Here is a 22819-nt window from a genome sequence, read left to right on the forward strand (position 1 = left end):
TACCACACAGTCCTATCTTGAGACCTTATTTCGAGCAGCAAGCACATCTGACAGTGATCGATAATTTACTGGTATACCATGATAGAATAGTAATCCCAAGAGTATTGAGACTTGAAATCTTACATCTACATCAAGGTACTTTAGATATTACCAAGCGCAGAGCCAGTGCATGGTATTCAGTTTGATGGCCGGGTCTCTCAAAGTCATTGGAAGGAGTGATATCCAGATGGACCACACGCACAATTTGCAGACAGTAATCAAAGGAACAACTAATGTCATCTTCTTTTCCTACAAGGTCATGGGACCAAGGCACGGAGTTACCTGAGCATAGAGGAAAAATATTCATAATAGTAGTAGATTACTACTCAAGGTGGATTGAAGTAAGACAGTTACATGGTCACACATCAGAGGCGGTGATTGAAAGAATGTCATTGAAAGAAATACTTTTCACTCCATGGGATTCCTCATACTGTGATATCAGATGACTGTCCATAATTTGCAAATATAGAATTTCAAGAATTTACAGAATCATTTGGATTTGTTCACACAATAAGTTCACCGAGGTTTCCTCAGGTTAATGTAGAAGCTGAGGGAGGGGTCAGAATTGTAAAGGCAGTACTATAAAAGAATGAGGATTTTCAACAAGTTACCGATCCTCACGCCTGCAGAATGGATTGGCTGCATGCGAGTTACTCATGGGAGGAGGTTGCAGACACAGATTCTTATCCTTCATGTACATTGCTGCCATAGGTCAAAAACACAGACTTAGAGAAAGTATGAGAGAGAGAGAGCAAAATAACCGAAGTAAACAGGTGAAATGCAATGATAGTCAACACAAAGCAAGAACATTATCAGATCTTCAGCAGGGAGAAGATGTTTGGATCAGACACCAATTGAAATTTGGAGAAATGCTGGAAAAATCATTACACCCGAGATCTTATATTGTCCAGAGGGAGCAGGGCACAGTAAGAAAAAACAGAAGAGCTTTGATTGCAGTTCAGCAACATTGTGAAATTCAGAGACCAAAGGGGTTGCAATCATCACAATTGAAAGAAGACATCAAAGCAGGTGATCCCAAATCATCCACTAGTTCAAATTGTGTTCAACAGCTTCCAGAGGACCAACAGCTGAAGGAGAGTGTCTGCAAATGAGAGGTACAGTAGACTAATGAAGATACCACAACACTTATCAGGGCAAGAGGTGAGAATCTCAAAAAAACAGAGAAGGAGAAGAGAGAACAAGAGAATGTGGAGAGAGAAAGAAGAATGACATTTACGTAAGAGAACAAAAAGAGGCTACATTTCCTACGAGACTTCAAAACACTGAAATGTTCAGAATAACTATGAGACTGAAGAATTGGGTTTCCAGGAACATCAGAGAATGTTGAAGTCTGAAGAAACTTGGGGGAGATGCAGAGTCATGGAGTATGTTAGACTAAATTAAGGGTTAACTGTAATAGTCTGTGATGACATAGAAGGAAGTGACATATTCTCGTGTGATCTGAAAGTCTAGGAGAAAACAGCATGGAAAGAAGCTAGTGTAAGGGAATGTTCTCATAAATGTAAATATGTTACAATAAAGTTTATGTTTGCAGCTAGCAGTCTTTGAGAATTATCCAAACCAACAACACAATAATAGAGCTACAACCTCTCTTCCATTACCTGATGGGGCTGCTCCTCAACTTACGGCTCACTCAGTCCCACATTCCTGACCTTTGGCCACCCAGTGGAGGAGGTGGTGAGCAAGTCTGTTCTTTTTTTTCCACTCAGAATGCATTTCCTTCCTCCACTCTCCTCACAATGAGGAAAGAGAACAATCATCAATATTTAAAAGCAATACTTCTAACCCACTTCATGCTCAAAAGGAAATGTTATATCTGCTCCTCATGGTTAGTGAGAACGACCTTTTCAGAGCACATTTCTCAAGTAAAAAACTACAGAAATGATCCCTAAAAGTATAGTCTTATTGGTCTCCGCCTGGGCCTGGCCAATTGACAGCCATCTATGGATGAAGTTGGAGGTAATCTATGTGAATGGTTGATCTGGCTGCCTGCCTTCTTTGACTGTCTTGTCAGTGCCTGTGTGGCCCTGGAGAGGGAGCACGCAGTGTCTGCCAGTAGGCTTACTTGGCTAATGGGCAACGCAGGGAGTGGAGTAGATACTAGTAACATTATTATTTAAGTTTATAGATTCCTCGTTTATGGTTTAGTTATTTATTAGTTCTGCCCCTTTTTTTTGTTTGCTGACACCAGGGCAACCCAGTGTCTCCTTACTGGTTGATTTTGAGAAAGCGAACCTCAAACTGACCCACCCAAATCCTCATGATGCAACTTTTGGCTGAACAAATTCATTCAATGTCCAGTTGCATCACTTGGAATTTCCCATAGCCTCGTATTGTTTCATTGTGAGGAGAACATGGTGATTGGCATCTTCCGAGGCTTATCCGCAAATGCAAACTCGCACTAAATAAAACCAACCAGGGAGGAGGAGAGGCGGGATTTCCAGCGATGGTGCAAAGCTGCAGGAAGCGAGTGGGCTGATGTGGCACAGGGAGGACAGGCGGCTGTTGCGAGCTGTAGTTTTCTGGCGCCGTGTGATCTCCAGAAGTAAGCAGAGAGAGGGAGAGAGGAACTACAATACCCAGGGAGGCACTGCAGCACCCGCAGTTCCGGGTACCTGATGTCATTTTTGCCCAGTTGGAATTTGCGGTCGGAGAGAAACATCAACAGCCGGAGAGCAGAACAGAGCGGATCGGACAGCAAGGACCCAGGGTAAAACAGCGCAATCGGTACTCCGCATAAAACAGAACAGCCTGTACCCAGGGTAAAACAGTGGAGCCTGTACCCAGGGTAAAAGAGTGGAGCCTGTACCCAGGGTAAAAGAGTGGAGCCTGTACCCATGGTAAAAAAGAGCAGCCTGTACCCAGGGTAAAAAAGAGCAGCTGGTACCCGGGGTAAAACAGCGCAGCCAGTACCCGGGGTAAAACAGAACAGTGTGTACCCGGGGTAAAAGAGCGCAGTCGGCACTCAGGGTAAAACAGCCAATACCTGGGACAAAACAGCGCAGCGGGTACCCGGGGTAAAACAGCACTGCGGGTACCCAGGGTAAAACAGCGCGGCGGGTACCCAGGGTAAAACAGCGCAGCGGGTACCAGGGGTAAAACAGTGCAGCGGGTACCCGGGGTAAAACAGCGCAACGGATACCCGGGTTAAAATAGCGCGGTGGGTACCCGGGATAAAACAGCGCAGCGGGTACCCGGGGTAAAACAGAGCAGCCGGTACCGGGGTAAAACAGCGCAGCAGGTACCAGTGGTAAAACAGAGCAGCAGATACCTAAGGTAAAACAGAGCAGCGGGTACCTGGGGTAAAACATCGCAGCGGGTACCCAGGGTAAAACAGCGCAGCGGGTACCCGGGGTAAAACAGCTCAGCGGGTACCCGGGGTAAAACAGCGCTGCGGGTACCCGGGGTAAAACAGCGCTGCGGGTACCCGGGGTAAAACAGCGTAGCCGGTACCCGGGGTAAAACAGCAGCTGGTACCCGGGGTAAAACAGCGCAGCCGGTACCCAGGGTAAAGCAGTGCAGCGGGTACCCGGGGTGTAACAGCAGCCAGTACCCGGGGTGTAACAGCCAGTACCCAGGGTAAAACAGCCAGTACCCAGGGTAAAGCAGTAGAGTCAGCGTATAGGGTAAGGAAGCACAGCATGGAGGATATCTTCATACTGCTGCTGTCTGTTTGAAATGGGAGATGCACCGAATTATGTTCATGTGGCAGTAGTGGTAGGGTGCAGGTGGGGGCAGCTGTGCATGTAGCAACAGTCGTCATTCGTTTGGTTCTTGTTAGTGTATAAACAATTTCAATTGATACATCTTGGCTTTTTGCGGGAGCGGGGAGTATAAAAAGCATAGTGATAAATAGGATTTGCAATCCATGTTCAGCTCACCAATCACTTCTGTAGTTTTAGTGGTTTCAAGTTTAAAACTTGATCTTCCTACAGGAGATTGTGCAATGCTGATTCCAGGAAGTACTCCTGCTCTAAATCCGCAAGGAATGAAAAGTTTCTCCCTGGCTTCCAAAGGGAGTTTCAATCTATTCCTGTGCTATTTGAAATCCGGGTTCTTGTTTCCTTCCATGTGTACTTTGCTAAAAGGGATGAAATAGAGACGCAAGGTTGAAATTCTTGCATATTTGTAGCTGAACAATACCCTGTTTGACCGACCTACAACATCTAGGTTATGCATTACTTCACGTCCTGGTTAAAGCAATGAAAAAGAACTCCAGTGATATCTGTGTAGTTCTGCAATCTTTGACTATATAATTATTTTTCACTACCAATTAAGATTTGGCTCCACATTTGTGTAACAGCGCTCCCTGGACCCTATCTATGATATACCATTGTCGAAATAGTAATAAGGTAATTGAATTGAGCACAATTCAAATTTACAGTGTTTACCCAACCCTTGGGTTTTCATTTAATATGCCCTGTTTCCTGTTTGTGCAAGAGTGCTGTATGCTTTGAAGGATGTAATCCTGTCTTGTGACTGCAGGTAATTTCTGCAACCCCATACTGGCTTTCAAAAATACTGTACTGCTCTGTTTCATTACTTTGGAATCTTTAAAGAAAGGAGAGAGTATTTGCAGATTATTGCTGCATGGGGAACCTGTGTGTGATGATTTAAAGTGTATCATTTTATTAAAAAGGAGAAGTTTCAAAATGTTTTTCCAGTGCAGATGTTGGGTCTAACTTTACAAGCTTTCTTTGTTCACCTCTTATGTTTTCATGGTGCTGTACTTATTTTAAAAAATAGTTAGTTTTTCTTTGTTCAAAGTAAATTCCTACCGACTCGAGGAAAATAAAGACATTATGGCACAGAAGGAGGTCATTCAGCCCATTCAGTCCATGCCAGCAGTAAGTTAGCAATGTTAGAAAACATCAGCATGCCTTCTAGCAGTGGGGGGCTTCCGAGCTAACTAAGACAAATCCTTTGCACAGTGGACTTCCACATGCAAGAGGAGTCATTGGGTAACAATCATATGATGGGGCCTCTGTATTGCTCTATACTAATAGAAGCAAGTTTGATCATCTGGCTGCCTCATTTACTTCAGGGAATCAACAGTCCAGATCAAACCTAAGGGGCTGCTTCTTAATCCCTATTCCTCTTCTCCCTCGTACCCTCCTTAGCTGAGGAGGAGCAAGATTACTGCTGATACATCCATCCACAGGAATGGCATTCACTACCTCCAACAGATCTATACTGATCTATTTGGCACTCAAACACCAGCAAAAGAATTGCAGCGATTTGAGGGTGGCAGCAGCTGGAGCTTGAAGGAAGGTTGTGACTCCCACAAAGGGGGTTCAAGTTTTAAGGCAGTTCATCCTCTGGTGCGTGAAAGTGCAGCTCTTCAGTTCCAAGGAGTTAGTCTTACATTTGTCAAACTGCTTATTAATAAAAATAGTTTAGATTGCTCACTTCAGAAAGGGGAGCAGCATTTGCCTCTTATGGTTTGCATATATTCAGGTGCAAGAAAACAAAGGTTTTTGTTTATCTGCCACTTTTTAAATGCAGCAATTTAATTATAAGTAGAGCTTTGCATAAACAAGTGCAGAAATTTCCTGTGAAAGTAAAACGGGGATTGGCAAGTACTATCTAAGGTGACGGATGTGCATTAGTCTGTGCAAATTTCTACGTAATTATATACTTGTCCTGTATATTTCTCATTAGCCTTGTATTTTTAACTTTGTGTGATACACATATGGTCATGGGTTTTAAGATATAGTAGAATCGCTTCCCTGACCTGCATTTAAGGACAGTTTAAATTTCTTGTTAAGAGTATACTCTTCTCCCCCTGTAGATGTCTCTTAGTGATGAGCTTGATAATGAGCTGCTACAGTTGCTGTTTCAGCAGCAGTCTGGATCACTTCCAGATGAGGAGTTTGGTGAAGGCACCAATTTCATGAAGGAGTGGGGACTGTGTGAACATGATGTAAGTGTTTAACCCTTATCTCATTTTTTTTTTCCTTCCTCTTTTCATTTGAAGTCTTTGTGGTGTAGTTCCACATGTGCTGGCTGTCCTCTAGTTCATCAAGCCAATTCTTTGTGTCTGTCATTCTTGAGTGGGGCTAAAGGACTCCCTCCTACCACATTGGCCTAGGGCTGCTGAGATTGTAGTACCTCAACTATGCTCTAACAAAAGCAGCTAATGGGGGAAACAGAGGTGTAGAGGTAATGTCACTGGGTTAGTAGTCCAGAGGCCTAGGCTGAAGATCTGGGGACACGGGTTCTAATCCCACCATGGCAGCTGGTGAAATTTAAATTAGTTAATAAAAAAATCTGAAATTAACCAGACTCAGTAATGGTGACCTTGAAACTATCATTGATTGTTGTTTTAAAAAAAAACCTACCTGGCTCACTAATGTCAAGATGAGGCAGAGGTCAGACGCTTCTGTTTATACATCTTTTTCAAAGATCAACAATTTAGAAGCACTTCAGATGCTGGTCATGAGAATATCATGCACATTGGTTTGTTGTGGTACTGTGCCTTCATGTATGGTAGTTGTAAAATAAAATGACCTTTAGGGAAGGAAATCTGCCATCCTTACCTGGTCTGGCAAACGTGTAACTCCAGATCCACAGCAATGTGGCTGACTCTTAACTACCCTCTGAAATGGCTTTGCAAGCCACTTGGTTCTAAGGTCAATTAGGGATGGGCAATAAATGCTGACCTTGCCAGTGATGCTCGCATCCCATAAAATAATAAATAAAAGCAAATATCTAAATCTAACCCGGGACCTTCTAAACAGAGCAACTTTCTACCATACCAAATGGCGCATTTATCTACAGGTAATAAGTATTCAGGATTGTAATCACAATTATTTAATTGCACACACTAAAGCAAAGTGCAGGCAATTTTGCAATTTTCTTTTTTTAAGAAACAAGTTGCAGGCAATTGCTGAGGCTGCTTGCCACGCTTCATTGCAGAAGGCTTAGGGCCTGCTGCAGCCATTCTGCATCTCCTATGGGAATGCTGCTGGGAGCCCATTAACAATGTTTACATTACCATTTACTTGGAAAGTCAACCGTAGGCAGGGTTGGACCATTGGGATGGATAGTACTCCCAGCCTGCCAAAATTGTGGTAGGATTTTGCAAAGCTAGAATATTCAAAAGTTTAATGCCTAAATTGTAGGAATGTTTTGTCAAATGTCTGTTTGCCAGCAATGGAACTAGAAGTTGCACCATCTGGTTTGGAAAGAAACAGCAGTAATGATCCAGTTATGGATAATGTAGGGAAATTATGTTTTCTTTTTCTCCCCACCTTCTCCCCAATGGTCTGTTAGTATTTTTTCATGCTCTATCACATAGTATTGTTGGTACAAACTTCCGTTCCCTGAGTTTGCCTATTATATTTGCAGATGTTGAATGAACACGACACTGAGGATTTCATCAACTCCATCATTGGTTCTTTTGAAGATGAGGCCCCTAACGCAATGTCCTGGTCTCCATTGGGTAGTGACAGTGGAATATCAGAAGACAACAACAACTGCAACCACGAAGATGGTCCATCAGGCAGCGATGTTGCATTGTCTGATAGCCCATCATTTTTTGAAGTCATACATTCCGATCATAACTATTCACTTCATCAGGACTCACAGAATGAAGCCAATTGTTTGTACAGTGTAAGAACTGAGAACCCTTCAACAGAAGCAGACATCTCGATTGATTTAGGTTAGTGCCTACAGTTGTTCCTATATTGTAAATATTTAACCGTACATTGCTGTGGGCTTGTCTTTTTATTTTCAGATCATCCAGGGACACGCAAGAATGTGGTAAGCAGTTGGACTAATGCTGCTTGAAACCAAATGTTTTAAAATGTCTGACAACAGTTGTATTAACTCATCCACTTTGGTTTCTTCTTTTCTTGTGAATCCTTTCTAATCCACTACCCCATACCTTGGAGGTTGCTGTGATATTGGGAACTCAACACTATATGCAACTTGACCAGATGCTACAACATACTGCACTGTCCCAGTATGCTATAGTTTCTCAGTAGCTTTTATTTATGGTAATGACTATATCTTAACCCTCAAAAAGGACTAACTGTCGAACTTGTATGCTAACTTCAAGGGGTGCCTGTTGTTCAGTAATCAGGAGTGTAAAGGTATACATTGTTACATATAGAATCACATAGAATCAACATCATAGAAACAGCTCATTCAGCCCAACAGTTCTGTGTCAGTGTTTATGCTCCACAACAGCCCCCTTCCACCTTACTTTTTTTTACCCTATCACCATATATGCTTCTATTCCTTTCTCCCTCATGTAATTTTCTAGCTCCTCCTTAAACACATCTGATATTCGCTGCCATTACTCGATGTGAAAGCAAGTTCTATGCCCTCACCACTCTTAGTAAAGATGTTGCTCCTGAATTTCTTATTGGGTTTATTAGTGACTATCTTATATTTATGGTCCCTACTCATAATCCCCCTATGTTTATAACAAGTCACCCCTTTGTTGAGAAAAGAGTCCTAGCTTGTTCAATTGTTCCAAATCATTCTACACTGTCTGTTCTGGTATGATCTTTACAATTCTTTTTATGCACTTTCACCAGTGCTTTTATATAATTTTGGTAATATGGAGACCACAACTTTGCACTGTATTCTAAATGTTGTTCTATAAATGTAAATATTAGTTTATCATAACTTCTCTGCTTTTTCAATTGTATTCCTCTGGAAGTGAATCTCGTTTTCATTTTTTACTAGCTGTGTCAACCTGTGTTGCTATTTTTAATGATTTGTGAATCTGTAAACTTTGATCCTTGTGCGCCTTAACCCTTTTAGACTGTTATTTTCCAAGGACTAGGTGGCTTTTTTATTCCTCCTGCCAATATACCACCACATTTATATGACCAGGCCTGTCATTCTGTAAGGCACTATAGAACTTGAAATTACCCAATGGATTCAGAATAGAATAGTAAAGATTCTCTTATAGCTATGGTGAGTAATCCAACAGGTTTTCTGCCATTTTAAAGATGTGCTTCCTGCTTAATTGTTCACTCAATTTCAAATTGGATCAGCAACAAACTGCTTTTCCGACTTTAAACATATCCAAATACTTATCTCCGTAAAAACAATATTATCTTTTTAAATGCATAAACTTTTTTCATTAATGAGTCATTGATGCCCATAAGCACCAACATAGAACTACACAGACATTATCTAAAGTTTGAAAGGAGCAGTGAGAAAGAGTAGGTTAAAATATTTCCTCTTCAGTACATAGAAGTTTTGACAATTAACTTTAAGTTTCATTCTTTTTAAACAAAATTAATTATCACTTGCTATACAGGTATTCTGCAAAGATTTTATGGTTTTGTCACCACCTCCAACTTTATTTTATACATTTCAGTTATACAGCTTTTTTAAATCATATTTTTAAAATTAAGGTGTAAAATGGAAAAGGTGAATTTTGAAATCTTTAACCCAAGTCCCATAAGACACCTAAAGAGATGAAATTAAAAATGTATGGTTGTTGATTTGGTGTTTTCAGCATTCACTTTGCAATATTGGCTACCATGTACCTTCCCTTCATCATAAGAGCAGAAGTGGGGATGTTCATTGATGTTTGCACAATTGTCAGTACCATTCACCACTCCTCAGATACTGAAGCAGTCCATGTCTAAATGCAGCAAGTCCTGGCCAACGTTCAAGCTTGGGCTGATAAGTGGCAAGAATGATTCGTGCCACACAAGTACTAGACAATGACCATCTCCAGCAAGAGAGAATCTTAACTATTTCCCTTGACATTTAACAGCAATACCTTCACTGAATCCCCCAATATCAACATCCTGGCAGTTACCATTGACCAGAAAACTGAACTGGACCAACCATATAAATATTGTAACAACCAAAGTAAGTCAGAGGCTGGGAATTCTGCAGCAGGTAACACATCTCCTGATTCTGCCAAGTCTGTCCACTATTGACAAGACACAAGTCAGGACTGTGATGAAATACTCTTCACTTGCCTGGATGAGTGCAGCTCCAACAACACTCAAGAAGCTCAACATCTTCCTGGACAAAGCAGTCCGCTTGATCGACACCCCATCCACCAACTTAAACATCCAAGCCCTCCACTACCGACACACAGTCGCAACAGTGTGTACCATCCACAAGATGCACTGCAGCAACTCACCAAGGCTCCTTTGTCAGCATCTTCCAAACCCACGACCATTACCATCTAGAAGGACAAGAGCAGCAGGTGCATGAGACCACTACCACCTGCTAGTTCCCCTCCAATCCACACCAGACTGACTTGGAACTCATTGCTCCATCACTGTCACTGGGTCAAAATCCTGGAACTTCCTTCCTAACAGCATTGTGGGAATAACCACACCAGATTAACTGCAGCACTTCAAGGAAGCTGCTCACTGCCCCCTTCTTGAGGGAAATTAGGGATGGGCAACAAAAGCTAGCGACATCCATGTTTCATGAAAGAATGAAGAAACAAGGATAATCTGTTAAGTGTTAGCAATTTATGTTCAGCCTGGCGGAATACTGTCTAGTCTCCCTCCCTTCTCATGGGAGAAGGGTTCAAGTAATGAGCAGTCTTTGGATTTCAACCTGCTAAAATCTTCCTGCCTGTTCCCCCGCCACCCCTCACCCGTGCAAAATATTTTTTTTCTCTAGAAGTTTTCAATTTTGTCATTGTCCTTCTATTTATCAGGTTATTCAATTAGTGTTTATTTAGTGTGTAACAATTTTTTAACATAGCGAGCGTCAATCTTTTTCATCATAGAAGACTGGGAACCTGATTTTTTGACTGAAAACCCACAAGTTATTCCTGCGGAAGAAAGCACTGGCCTTGTGACCCTCACCATTGAAGATCTGCAGCAAAAGCGTAAAGCAAATCAAGTAAGGGAATGTCTATGTTCATTTTCACAAATACATACTTTGGATTCAGATTTATGTAAAGAAAGCATTTTTTTTGGGTGGGAGTACAGAAGTGTTGTGGATCTTTATGAAAACAAGGTACGTGATTTTCTATCCCCACTTCCAGACATTATGCAATATACAGCTCATCAATGAGGTGGCCAAGTCCTCTGAAAAGAGATGAAAGCTGTACAGTGTGATTATAGGGCGTTGTTGAAAAGTGCTCTGTTTGCTTGTCCTGGTATTTTAATTTAATTTTATCCACTCAAAGAAATAGTGTTTCAAGTGAATCTTCATCTCCACCAGTCCAGGTTGTGGTGAGATGCAAACTATCATTTTTTTTATTGTAGCATTGTGTAGCACAGTGTATTGCATCAATACGTGAATGGGATAATAGAGGCATACTTCGCCTGCTGTTGTGTACATACGGCATAAATGAAGTAGCACTATAGACACGTTGGAAACAAGTTGTCTTTATAGGATGATGGCAGTGCACAGGCTGGAAGTCTTGGTAGCTCTTTCAAGAGTGACTGAGGTCTGGGAACAGGCCTCCTGATCAACTCTACAGAAATGATGTAGTTTGAGAGTGTGCATGGTGTAGAATAAAATTAAAAATGAATTCAGCCAAGAGTGACTGGTCGAGGCAATTGAGTAGAGTAGCAGACGATTTCTTTGTGATAAAATGCTACTGTTTCTTACTGCAATTTGAAATTCTCTGAGCTGTGCAGAGTTGCTGGGGATCAGCTTGAAGGTCAGTCGGTTATATTGGTGAATTTTTGGAACTCACCCAAACTAGCTACAATCGTACCTAACATCCAATTGTGTTTGGATATGTCTGAGTAACCCAGTCTGAAGAGATAATTATAATTAAATAAGACTCTGTTCCTTGGATTTTGGGAGCCTTTTGAATTTTAAAAAATACTACTGAGGTCCTGCTGTTAAACTTGGCAGCATCTCGCATTCCTGGCATCCTTGAGTTTTCTGGCTGCAAACACCAGCCCTAATGTTGCCCCAAAATCCCATGGGAAAAATTTTTCCCCCGTTTGGGGGGAGGGGGAGTGCGGGAGCAGGCAGGTGCGCCTCCAATTGGGAGCACGCCGCCATTTTATGTCATACGCGCGAAAGAGCGCACAGATCTCCATGAGGCTAAGTGCTGCCTCAGGGAGATCAGCTCTGATTTAAAACTTTCATTAAACATGTTAAAAAAAATTTCGCTGCCATGCCCCCTCATGTTACACTGTCACATGAGTTGGGACATGTCCATAAGTTTTACTGAAACCTTTCTTAAAGATTTAAATACCCTCATGAGACCTCATCCCGCCCGTGGAAGAGGTTTCATGCTTTTTCTGAAGCCCGCCTGGACTCCCGGCCTGCCCGCCAACCTTAAGGTTGGACGGGCAGGTCCATTAACGACCTTAATTACTTTTCAATGGCCTCAATAGGCCATTAACAGGTTGGCGGGTGCGTAGCTGACTCGGCTACACCCCCACCGACCTGAAAATTGAAATGATGTGGGGTGACGTCGGGAGTTCCACCTGACATCACCCTGCATCGGCAAGCAGGCCCCGCCCCCGCTCACCAACCAGAAGATCCTGCACCATGTATCCACACGCTGGAAATGCTGATGTGATGCACTTGTAAATTGTCAGAAATATGTTTTCATTCATCAGAAACATTTGGTTGAAGTGTGTCAGACATGATCTCATAACATTTTCCTGTTTCTTTTTTCCAGCTTTGCTTTGATGAACTGGTCTTGACTGATGAAGAAAGAAGACTTTTAGCCAAAGATGGTGTGGAGTTACCTACAAACCTACCCCTCACAAAGGTCAGAGCAACTTCATTGTGGTTTACCTACTGAAGAGAGAGAATTCAAATATTTTTTGAATTAGCCCCCCCTCCTTAGGCAGTCTGCCTGGATCGAGGGTGAGTTGCTTCCACTCTGGTTCGAAGGGTGCTGAGATGGCTGATAAATCCAATGCGCGACCTGAAGACTCTGCCACATGCAGGGCATGTGGTGCTTGAGGGGTTGGGTAGATGGGTTATTTGGAGAGTTGTGCACTTCCTCCAAAGCCTTGCTTCTGCACATTCCCAATGAAGTGTCTCGATGTGTTTGCTGCCTTCCCAAATGAGCCTTCTCTATTTTAGTCAGTCGAAGCCAGGGTCTGCTATGAGTCACCAGAGATGTTTGACCACTTCAAGAGGACATCTTTGAAGACATCCCTAAAGTGCTTCCACTGTCCTCTTGGAAGTCCCATGTCATGGAGAGTTCCGAATGGAACAGTTGCTTCGGGATCTGGTGACAGGCATAGGAACAACATGTCCCAACCAATGGAGCTGGTTTTGAGTGATTAGCACCTCGATGCTCTACAAGTTGGCTTGGTTGAGAACACTGCTGTTGGACTGCCTTTCAGGCTCGTGGCTGTGGAGGATCTTGCAAAGGCACCACTGGTGATACTTCTCCAGTGCCTTAGTGCATTAGTATACTGTGTTGTTCAGTATTTATTTTTATCCTTTCCATGGTATATGGGTGTTGCTGGCAAGGCCAGCATTTTTTGCCCAACCCTAATTGTCACAGCTGAGTAGTTTGCTAGGCATTTCAGAGGGTATTTAAGAGCCAAGAACAACATTGACCAGGTAAGAATGACAGATTTCTTTCCCTTAAGGATATTAGTGAACAAAATGGTTTTTACAACAATCAATGACAGTTTCACGGTCACCATTACTGAGACTGGTTTTCAATTCCAGATTTATTAATTGAATTTAAATTCTACCAGCTGCCATGTTGGGATTTGAACCCATGACCCCAGAGCATTAGTCTGGGTCTCTAAAATACTATCCAATTACCTTACCACTACACCACCATCTCCCTCTTGATATGTTTTCTGTTTAAAATATTACACACTTGAACTTTTGACCATTAATAGCCAAATGTCTAATGATAATAAGTTTCATGTTGACAGGAATGTAATGAATGGAGCATTGTTATCATTTCTAACCTTCTGTTGAGCTCTCACTAATTCATCCAGGACACAGCTTTACAATTCATTTCTACTTTTGTTAAATAACTGCCTGAGAAATTGTACTATTCAGTTATAGCATTTATTACCTTTTAACTGAGGGTGAGTTATTCATCTAGATTGAGTTTTTGTCCTTGAAGTCCTGAGTGGGTGTAAAGTGTTCAGCAATAGTAAAGGAAATGAACTACCACAAAGCAGCAATTCAACTGACTATTTCAAAACTGTGATGAATAGGTTTTTGTTAGTTAAGGATATGAAGAGATATGGGACCAAGATGGATAAATGGAGTGTAGATACCTATCAGCCAGGAACTAATTGAATGGAGGGATATTCTTAAGGGCTGAATGGCCATCTCTGCTTTCCTATGTTCTAAAGCTTCCAACTTGTTGAACTGAAAGTTGGATTAAATGATCTGAGATGCTAAATTTTACAATCAGTCTGCATCAAATTACCACCTCACTTCTTGATAAGGGGTAAAAGTTAAACCGAAACAAATCCTTTTTCACTTTCAGGTAAAGGTTTACAATGCTGGAACCATGCAGTGTGCTAGGGCATTAACATGCAGCAATGCAGAGATGGACAGTGAAAACATTATTCAACATCCTACAATGGCAATTTTCCAATGTTAGCCTTTTTTACCTAGCACCCACTCCAGATACTTTACCTGCAGGCATTGAGGAGGAGAGAAAATTGAATTCAGCCCTTCTGGCATGCTTCTAACAGCTCATTCAAGAGTGATGTTGATAGAGGCCTGGGAACAGGTCTCATATCTATCCCTTTAGGCTTACTGTGGGCCTTGAACATGGGTGGACCCGTGCATGTGGTGAAGGGGACAGATTAACACTATCCACTTACCTGTGGTCCAACTGATTGGTCCAACAGATTCCAGCTACTTTGTGTTGAGTTGAAATGAAAAGGAAGTGCCTTTTAGTTTGGTGGATGAGACAGTGCCTTAAATTGTTTCATGGAAGGAATAACTCTGAAAATACGAACATAAGAATTTGGAGCAGGAATAGGCCACTTGGCCCTTCGAGCCTGCTCCACCATTCAATAAGATCATGGCTGATCTGAATGTAACCTCAGCTTCACGTTCCTGCCTACCCCCGATAACCTTTCACCCCCTTGCTTGTCAAGAATCTACCTGCCACTGCCTTAATAATATTCAAAGACTCTGCTTCTGCCACCTTTTGAGGAAGCGAATTCCAAAGACTCACAACCTTCTGGGAGAAAAACTTTCTCCTCATCTCTATCTTAAATGGATGATGCCTATTTGTAGATTTTCTCACAAGAGGAAACGTCCTTTCCACACCCACCCTGTCAACTCTCCCCAGGATCTTACGGGTAGAATCTTTCCTATGGCGGGTGGGCTGTGAGGGAGTGGGCAAGGGCAGGCACAGAGCCAATCGCCGCCCACAATCGGCTGCGTAACACACGGCTGGTAGTGCTCTCTGCAGGCCAGGAGAGGAGGGAGAGCGCAGCAATCTCCCTGAGGCACGGAATTGCCTCAGGGCGATTATATGGATAATAAAAGTTTTTGAATAATAAAGTAAAAAATTATTTAAACATGTCCTCTCATGTGACAATGTCACATGAGCTGGGACATGTTTATGAAGTTTACAAAATTTATTTATTCATTTTATAAAACCTTCAGGAAAACTCATCCTGCCCGTCGATGAGGTTTCCTGGAAAACGCGAAGGCCACTTGGGCTTTTCACCTGCCCGGGCAGCATTGTTAATAGGGTTAATTGCTTTCTTAATGGCCTTAAAAGCCCACTGAACGCAATATTGAAATGAGGCGAGATGGTATCGGGACGCATGCCCAATGTCATCTCGCGTCATTTTATGCGTCAGCACGTCCAGCCTGCCCACGCACACCGACGGCAATATTCTGCCCTGTATGTTTCAATCAAGTCGCCTCTTACTCTTGTAAACTCCAGCAGGCACAAGCATAACCTGTCCAACCTTTTTGCATAAAACAACCTGCCCATTCCAAATATTAGTCCAGTAAACCTCTGAACAGCTTCCAACGCATTAACATCCTTCCTTAAATAAGGAGACCAGTACTATACACAGTACTCCAGATGTGGCCTCACCAATGCCCTGTATAACTGAAGCATGACCTCCCTACTCTGGTATTTAATTCCCCTTGCAATAAACTATAAAATTATATTAGCTTTCCTAATTACTTGCTGTACCTGCATACTAACCTTTTGTGACCCAGACCCCTCTGCATTTCAGAGCTCTGCAATCTCTCATCATTCAGATAATATGTTTCTTTTTCATTCTTCCTGCCAAAATGGACAATTTTGCCTTTTCCCACATTATACTGGATTTGCCAGATCTTTGCCCACACACCTTACCTAATTTTTCTATATCCTTTTGTAGCCTCTGTATATCCTCTTCATAACTTACTTTCCTACCCATCTTCGTGTCATCAGCAAATTTAGCAACCATATCTTTAGTTCCTTCATCCAAATCATTTATATAAATTGTAAAGAGTTGAGGCCCCAGCACAGATCCCTGTGGCATAGCACTCAATACATCCTGCCAACCAGAAAATTACCCATTTATGCCTACTCTCTGTTTCGTGTTAGCTAACCAATCTTCTATCCGTACCAATATGTTACCCTGTACACCATGAGTTTTTATTTTTCGCAATTACCTTTGATATGGCACCTCATCAAATGTCTTTTGAAAAAAGAAATACAGTACATCTACTGGTTCCCCTTTATCCATAGCACATGTTACTTCTTTAAAGGACTCCAATAAATTGGTTAAACATGATTTCCCTTTCACAAAGCCATGTTGGTTCTGCCTGATTACCTTGAATTTATCTGAGTGCCCTGCTATAACTTCTTTAATGATAGCTTCTAGCAATGAAATTGTCTAAAGTTATCTAAATTAGTGGATAAAACAACGTAGTCTATTTCGCAAACTTTCATTCAATTCTTGTTGCAGTCAGAGGAACGAGCTTTGAAAAGAATCAGAAGAAAGATTAGAAACAAACAGTCAGCTCAGGAGAGTCGCAAAAAGAAGAAGAATTACATTGATGGGCTGGAGAGTAGGTACGACTGAACAAATATTGTGCCTACTAGAAACTGATTTTTAAAAACTAACACCTTGAGTAACAGTCTTTTTGGTTAGATTAAATGATGTGTCTGTAAGTTGTTCAGAGAATTTTGAAATGTTTTTGTATCTTTGTGTGCCTATTGCCAATGAATATGAAAAGAATTAGACCATTGTATTAATTACACTCCAACTTATGGTCATGCAGGTGATAGCATTCTGTACAGTATAACTGCTTCGTTGTTTCATTATTAAGGTTCACAAGTCATAATTTATTGCATGGTTTTAAAATTAGTGTTTATTATTTGCAGGAAATATACATAAATTTCAACTTGTTACTGCTCCTTGAACAGATTTCTTAGTTTCTGATTACAAACTTGTATCGTGACTATTCTTTCATTTGTGGGTATTCTAATATAATTCTTGTGGTTTCTTTGCATTCTAGAGTTGTAGCATGCACCGTCCAAAACCAGGAACTGCAGAGGAAGGTGCAGCGCCTTGAAAACCAAAACATGTATGTAGCACCATGCAGATAAGATTAAGATATTGATATATTTGTAAATGCAATGTTTATTTGCGCTATACCTAACATTGAAATGCTTGAAACTGACACTAGGTGGTTGCCAGCAATTGGAAAAATAAATAATTCACAGCACTAGTATTCTTTACCTTGGCCAGAGAAATTAGGCTTTCTTTAAAAATAAAATTAGAAGAAGATAGTAATTGGCATTGAGGGGATAACAGGACAAAGCAGCAGAATGAAATCTGAGGGAATCTAAGGGCAGTTGAGCCCCTTCATAAACTGCCTGAAATTACTTCCATCGAGCATTTTTATCCTGGTTCCTGTTTCCATTTTGTTACCCCTTGTACGTGATGCCTGTATGAGAAATGTAGGTCCATAAAAGTAAAGCGTATGAGTGCTGTGAATTATTTATTTTTCCAATTGCTGGCAGCCACCTAGTGTCAGTTTCAAGCATTTCTTAAATTTCAAGGCAATTATAAGGGCATGAAGACAGAGTTCACTAAAGTGGGCTGGGAAAATAGGTTAAAACATAAGTCACTGGAGTTGAATTGGGAGATATTTAAGGAGATATTTCATAACACTCAATAAAGATATATTCTATTTAGGAAGAAAGACTCTACCAGAAGGATCAACATCTATAGCTAACTAAGGAAGTTAAGGATGGTATAAAATTGAAAGAAAAGGTGTGCACTGCAGTGAAGTTCAGTGATAGGGCAGAAATTTGGGAAAGATTTAGAAACCAGCAAAGAATGACTTTTTAAAAAAATATCAAAAAGGGAGAAATTGGAGTATGAGAGAAAGCTGCCAAGAAATATAAAAAAGACAGTAAAAATTTCTACAAGTGTACAGGAAGGAAAAGAGTAGCTAAAGTGAGCATTTCTTAGAGGTTGAGACTGGGGAATTAATAATGGGAAACAAGGAAATGGCAGTGACTTTGGACAAGTATTTTGTATCCGCCTTCACAGTAGAAGACACAAAAAGCATCCCAAGAATAGGTGAAAATCAAGAGGAAAAGGGAGGGAGGAACTTGGAGCAGTCACTATCACCAGAGAAACAGTAACGGGAATACTTACGGGACTTAAAGCAGACAAGTCCCCTGGGCCTTGTGGCTTGAATCCTAGGGTCTTAAAAGAAGTGGCTGCAGAGACAATGGATGCATTGGTTGTAATCTTCCGGAAGCGCAAATGCAGCACCTCTGATAAAGAGAGGAGGGAGACAGAAAGCAGGAAACTATAGGCCAGTTAGCCTAACATCTGTCATTGAGAAAATGCTCAAAGCCATTATTAAATAGGTAGTAGCAGGACATTTAGAAAATCAAATATTAGGCAGAGTCAATATGGTTTTGTGAAAAGGAAATCACATTTGACAAATTTATTAGAGTTCTTTGAGGACGTAACAAGCGGAGTGGATAAAGGGGAACGAGTAGTTGTAGGGCAGGATTTTATGTTCCTCACCGTTGGGTTTCCTCGGATGGCTTTCCCACTGGGCTCCCAACCGCCTCAACCTCTCTGCAATTTTACTGTGGAACAGGCGAGGCCTAGGCTGGCTGGCCCACCCACCTGCCCATCCTTCCCCAGTTGAGCCCTTTAAGACCACTTAAGTGGCATTTCCTGCCCAGCCTCAATTTTCAGGCTGGCGGTAGGAGTTCAGGAGCAGTGGAGCAGTTGGTCACCCTGGAAGTGACCTTGCTCAGGCCTCAGGCAAGAATGAGGTGGACACCTCCATCAACAGCCTCCTTTCAAAATCAGGTGCCCCCCTCCTCGAGGTCTGGCTCCTGCGGGTGTTTCCCCCCCACCCTGGCCTCTCCACCAACACCCCCCACCTCTCTCTGCCCAACCCCTCGGCCTCACCTCACCTCACTCACCTCCCAACCCTGAGCCCTCCACACTTACCTGGTCCTGGACTCCGACCTTGGGGACTGCTTACAGTCCCAGTCCTTCCACTGCAGCTTCTGGCTCTGCTGGGACTAGAGAGCTGCTGGGCAATCAGATTGGCTGGCAGCTCTCAGAGGTGGGTTATCTTCCCAAGTGAGGGGTATAAGTCCTGCCTCAACCAATTGACATTTATTGGAGCGTTAAATGCCTGTGGGGCAGCTAATGGTAGTGGGCATGCATTCTCTGTCACATCTTTGGATGACGGGAAGGGAAACACCTTTATCCTAATAATCCTGGTCGTAGTATATTTGGATTTCCAAAAGGCATTCGATAAGGCATCATGTAAAAGGTTACTACAAAAGATAAGAGCTTATTGTGATGATTTAATATATTAGCATGGATAGAGGACTGGCTAACTAACAGGAATCAAGAGGGTTGGAATAAATGGGTCATTTTCAGTTTGGCAAACTGTAACTTATGAAGTGCCATAGCGATCAGTGCTGGGGACTCGACTATTTATGATTCATATTAATTACTTTGATGGGGCCAACTGTATTGTAGCCAAATTTGCTTATGATATGAAGATAGGTAAGAAAGTAAGTTGCGAGGTGGATATAAAGAGTTTGCACAGGGACAAAAGTTGGCAGTAGGAGTATAATGCGGGAAAATATGAATATGTGTTTTGCTGAAAAAAGGCATTTTGTCGAGGCTTTTCATCTTGCACTCGTCAGGACAATCGCAAGCATACCAATATCGGGGAAGCAACAACTTTATTCGGCATGGGAAGAGAGTCTTGATTAATACACAGTGTGGCACATTTGTGTGTATTGGAAGCTACGTATATTAATACACAGGCCCTGTTCTTTGCAGACAGAAATAATATGCACACATATTGCACATGTTTCAGCTAAACAAAATAAGTGATAGCCATTCCCTGATTCATTCCTCAGGACGATGCCTTAAACAATCAGAGTCAAGCTGCCTGATTTAAATTTCAAACTTGGCAGTTAACTGTCAGTCACTATTAACTGGTGCATTCTCCATGGCAACGCTTCTGTTATGACACAGCAGATGGTAAATGCTGAACTGTTCAAATCCCAGAGGGAAACTTGAAACAACTGTCACAACTAATTTTCAATTTGTATATTTCGAGATGCGGGCTTTGAATTTTTAAAAATTCATCCACGGGATGTGGGCTTTGCTGGCCGGGCCAGCATTTATTGCCCATCCCTAGTTGCCCTTGAGAAGATGATGGTGAGCTGCCACCTTGAACTCCTGCACTCCATGTGGTGTAGGTACATCCACAGTGCTGTTAGACAGGGAGTTCCAGGATTTTGACCCAGCAACAGTGAAGGAACAGTGATATATTTCCAAGTCAGGATGGTGAGTGACTTGGTGGGGAACCTCCAGGTAGTGGTGTTCCCATCTATCTGCTGCCCTTGTCCTTCTAGGTGGTAGTGGTCATGGGTTTGGATGGTGCTGTCTAAGGAGCCTTGGTGAATTCCTGCAGTGCACCTTGTAGATGGTACACACTGCTGCTAATTCAGTAATAAGACCACTGAGTCTTTGAGGCTTTTATAAAACTAAATTAAACATTTATTAATAAAATAAAATATTGTAAGCACATACATATTTCTATAAATTACTACTATAATAACTTCTAAATCCCCTAATTAATTTAACTCCCAGTTACATTTTTGTTAAGGCAACAGTAAGACACATAGATTTTTAAAAACCCAAACAATGTAAACGATACCTGATACCCTGAATAGTCGGATTTAAAGTGAGCTCTCCTAATTTCAGTCCCTGGAGTCAGCAGTTTGGTACATACAGGCTGCAGGCTTTTTCACATTTGTTGGATTGTAAACTGCCTTCCCTTACACACACAGCCTTCGCTCCTTTATACATGTTTTCCCCATTGAATGCAAGTACCCATTGTTTCATTATGTCTTTTGAACTTTACCTCTCTACTCATTAAAAAATCTATCATAGTACCAATTCCACCAGTAATCTTTGGGAAAAATAAATAAATACACCATTTCTTACTACTTCTGCTGGCTGGGGATACATTACACACCCTCCTTTGAATTAAAACCAATTTGGTTTGTTTAAAAGTACAAATGTTCCCTTTACACTTCACATTCTTAAACTTCCCCATGTTTACCTAATTAACGTTTTAAACCTAACTTCTCTTCTTACATCAAAGCATCCAGACTAGCTGCCTCTATTTCAAGTCTCACACACGCACACACATAGACACATCCCACTATTACTCTATCTTACAATAAATTCCAATAATATTATGGAAATTATTATATCTTCCTGACATCTCTACCAATCAGCACTCATTTGCCAATCAATCAGCATTCTCTTCTCATACAGTATAAAGCTGTTGCTTCCCCTGACATTGATATTCTTGTGATTGTCCTGATGAGTGCAAGATGAAAAGCTTTGACAAAATGTCTTTTTTCAGCAATACTCAAGTTCTGGACTACCAAATGAAAATATGAACTAACCACTTTGGCAGGGAGAATAGAAAAGTAGAGTATTAATTAAATGGAGAGAGACTGCAGGGTGCGCCGTACAGAGGCACCAGAATGTCCTTTACATGAACCACAAGTCAGCATGCCGATGCAGCAAGTCATTAAGAGGGCAAACGGAATTTGATGCTTATTGCAAAGGGATTGAAGTCTAAAAGGAAGGAAGTCTCGCTACAATTATACAGGGCATTGGTGAGGCCACAGCGAGAGTGTTTTGTTCATTCATGGGATGTGGGCGTCACTGGCTAGGCATTTACTTATTGCCCATCCCTAATTGCCCTTGAGAAGGTGATGGTGAGCTGCCTTCTTGAAACGCTGCAATCCATGTGGTGTATGTATGTATGTATGCCCACAGTGCTGTTAGGAAGGGAGTTCCAGGATTTTCACTTGGCGACAGTGAAGGAACAGTGATATATTTCCAAGTCAGGATGGTAAATGGCTTGGAAGGGAACTTCCAGCTGGTGGTGTTCCCACCTGTCTGCTGCTCTTACCCTTCTAGATCGTAGAGGTCGTGGGTTTGGAAGGTGCTGTCTAAGGAGGCTTGGTGAGTTCCTGCAGTGCATCTTGTAGATGGTACACGCTGCTGTAACTTGTATGTTGGTGGTGGAGGGAGTGAATGTTTGTGGAAGGGATGCCAATCAAGCAGGCTGCTTTGTCCTGTATGGTGCTAAGCTTCTTGTGTTGTTGGAGCTGCACTCATCCAGGCAAGTGGAGAGTATTCCATCACACTCCTGACTTGTGCCTTGTAGATGTTTACAGGCCCTGGGGAGTCAGGAAGTGAGTTACTCGCTGCAGGATTCCTAGCCTCTGACCTGCTCGTGTAGCCACAGTATTTATATGGCTAGTCCAGTTCAGTTTCTGGTCAATGGTAACCCCCGG

The 22819-nt window shown here is 41.9% G+C and overlaps 1 protein-coding gene and 1 pseudogene across 1 annotated transcript in view; one reads left to right on the top strand and one right to left on the bottom strand.

Annotated features, from left to right (window-relative positions):
• Nucleotides 1-1760: 1760 nt before the first annotated feature.
• On the bottom strand, nucleotides 1761-1964 carry LOC121285724 (annotated as a pseudogene).
• A 582-nt stretch (nucleotides 1965-2546) lies between these two features.
• The window catches only part of creb3l3l (cAMP responsive element binding protein 3-like 3 like), a 35942-nt gene continuing 15669 nt past the window's right edge, over nucleotides 2547-22819 (top strand). Inside the window, exons 1-7 of the mRNA XM_041195136.1 lie at nucleotides 2547-2770; nucleotides 5852-5983; nucleotides 7411-7723; nucleotides 10787-10902; nucleotides 12653-12745; nucleotides 16896-17002; nucleotides 17449-17517. Coding sequence (XP_041051070.1) covers nucleotides 5852-5983; nucleotides 7411-7723; nucleotides 10787-10902; nucleotides 12653-12745; nucleotides 16896-17002; nucleotides 17449-17517 — 830 coding nt within the window. The 5' untranslated portion in view covers nucleotides 2547-2770. The remainder of the gene's footprint in view (nucleotides 2771-5851; nucleotides 5984-7410; nucleotides 7724-10786; nucleotides 10903-12652; nucleotides 12746-16895; nucleotides 17003-17448; nucleotides 17518-22819) is intronic.

This window comes from Carcharodon carcharias, chromosome 1 (genome assembly GCF_017639515.1).
Source record: "Carcharodon carcharias isolate sCarCar2 chromosome 1, sCarCar2.pri, whole genome shotgun sequence".
NCBI lineage: Eukaryota > Metazoa > Chordata > Chondrichthyes > Lamniformes > Lamnidae > Carcharodon > Carcharodon carcharias.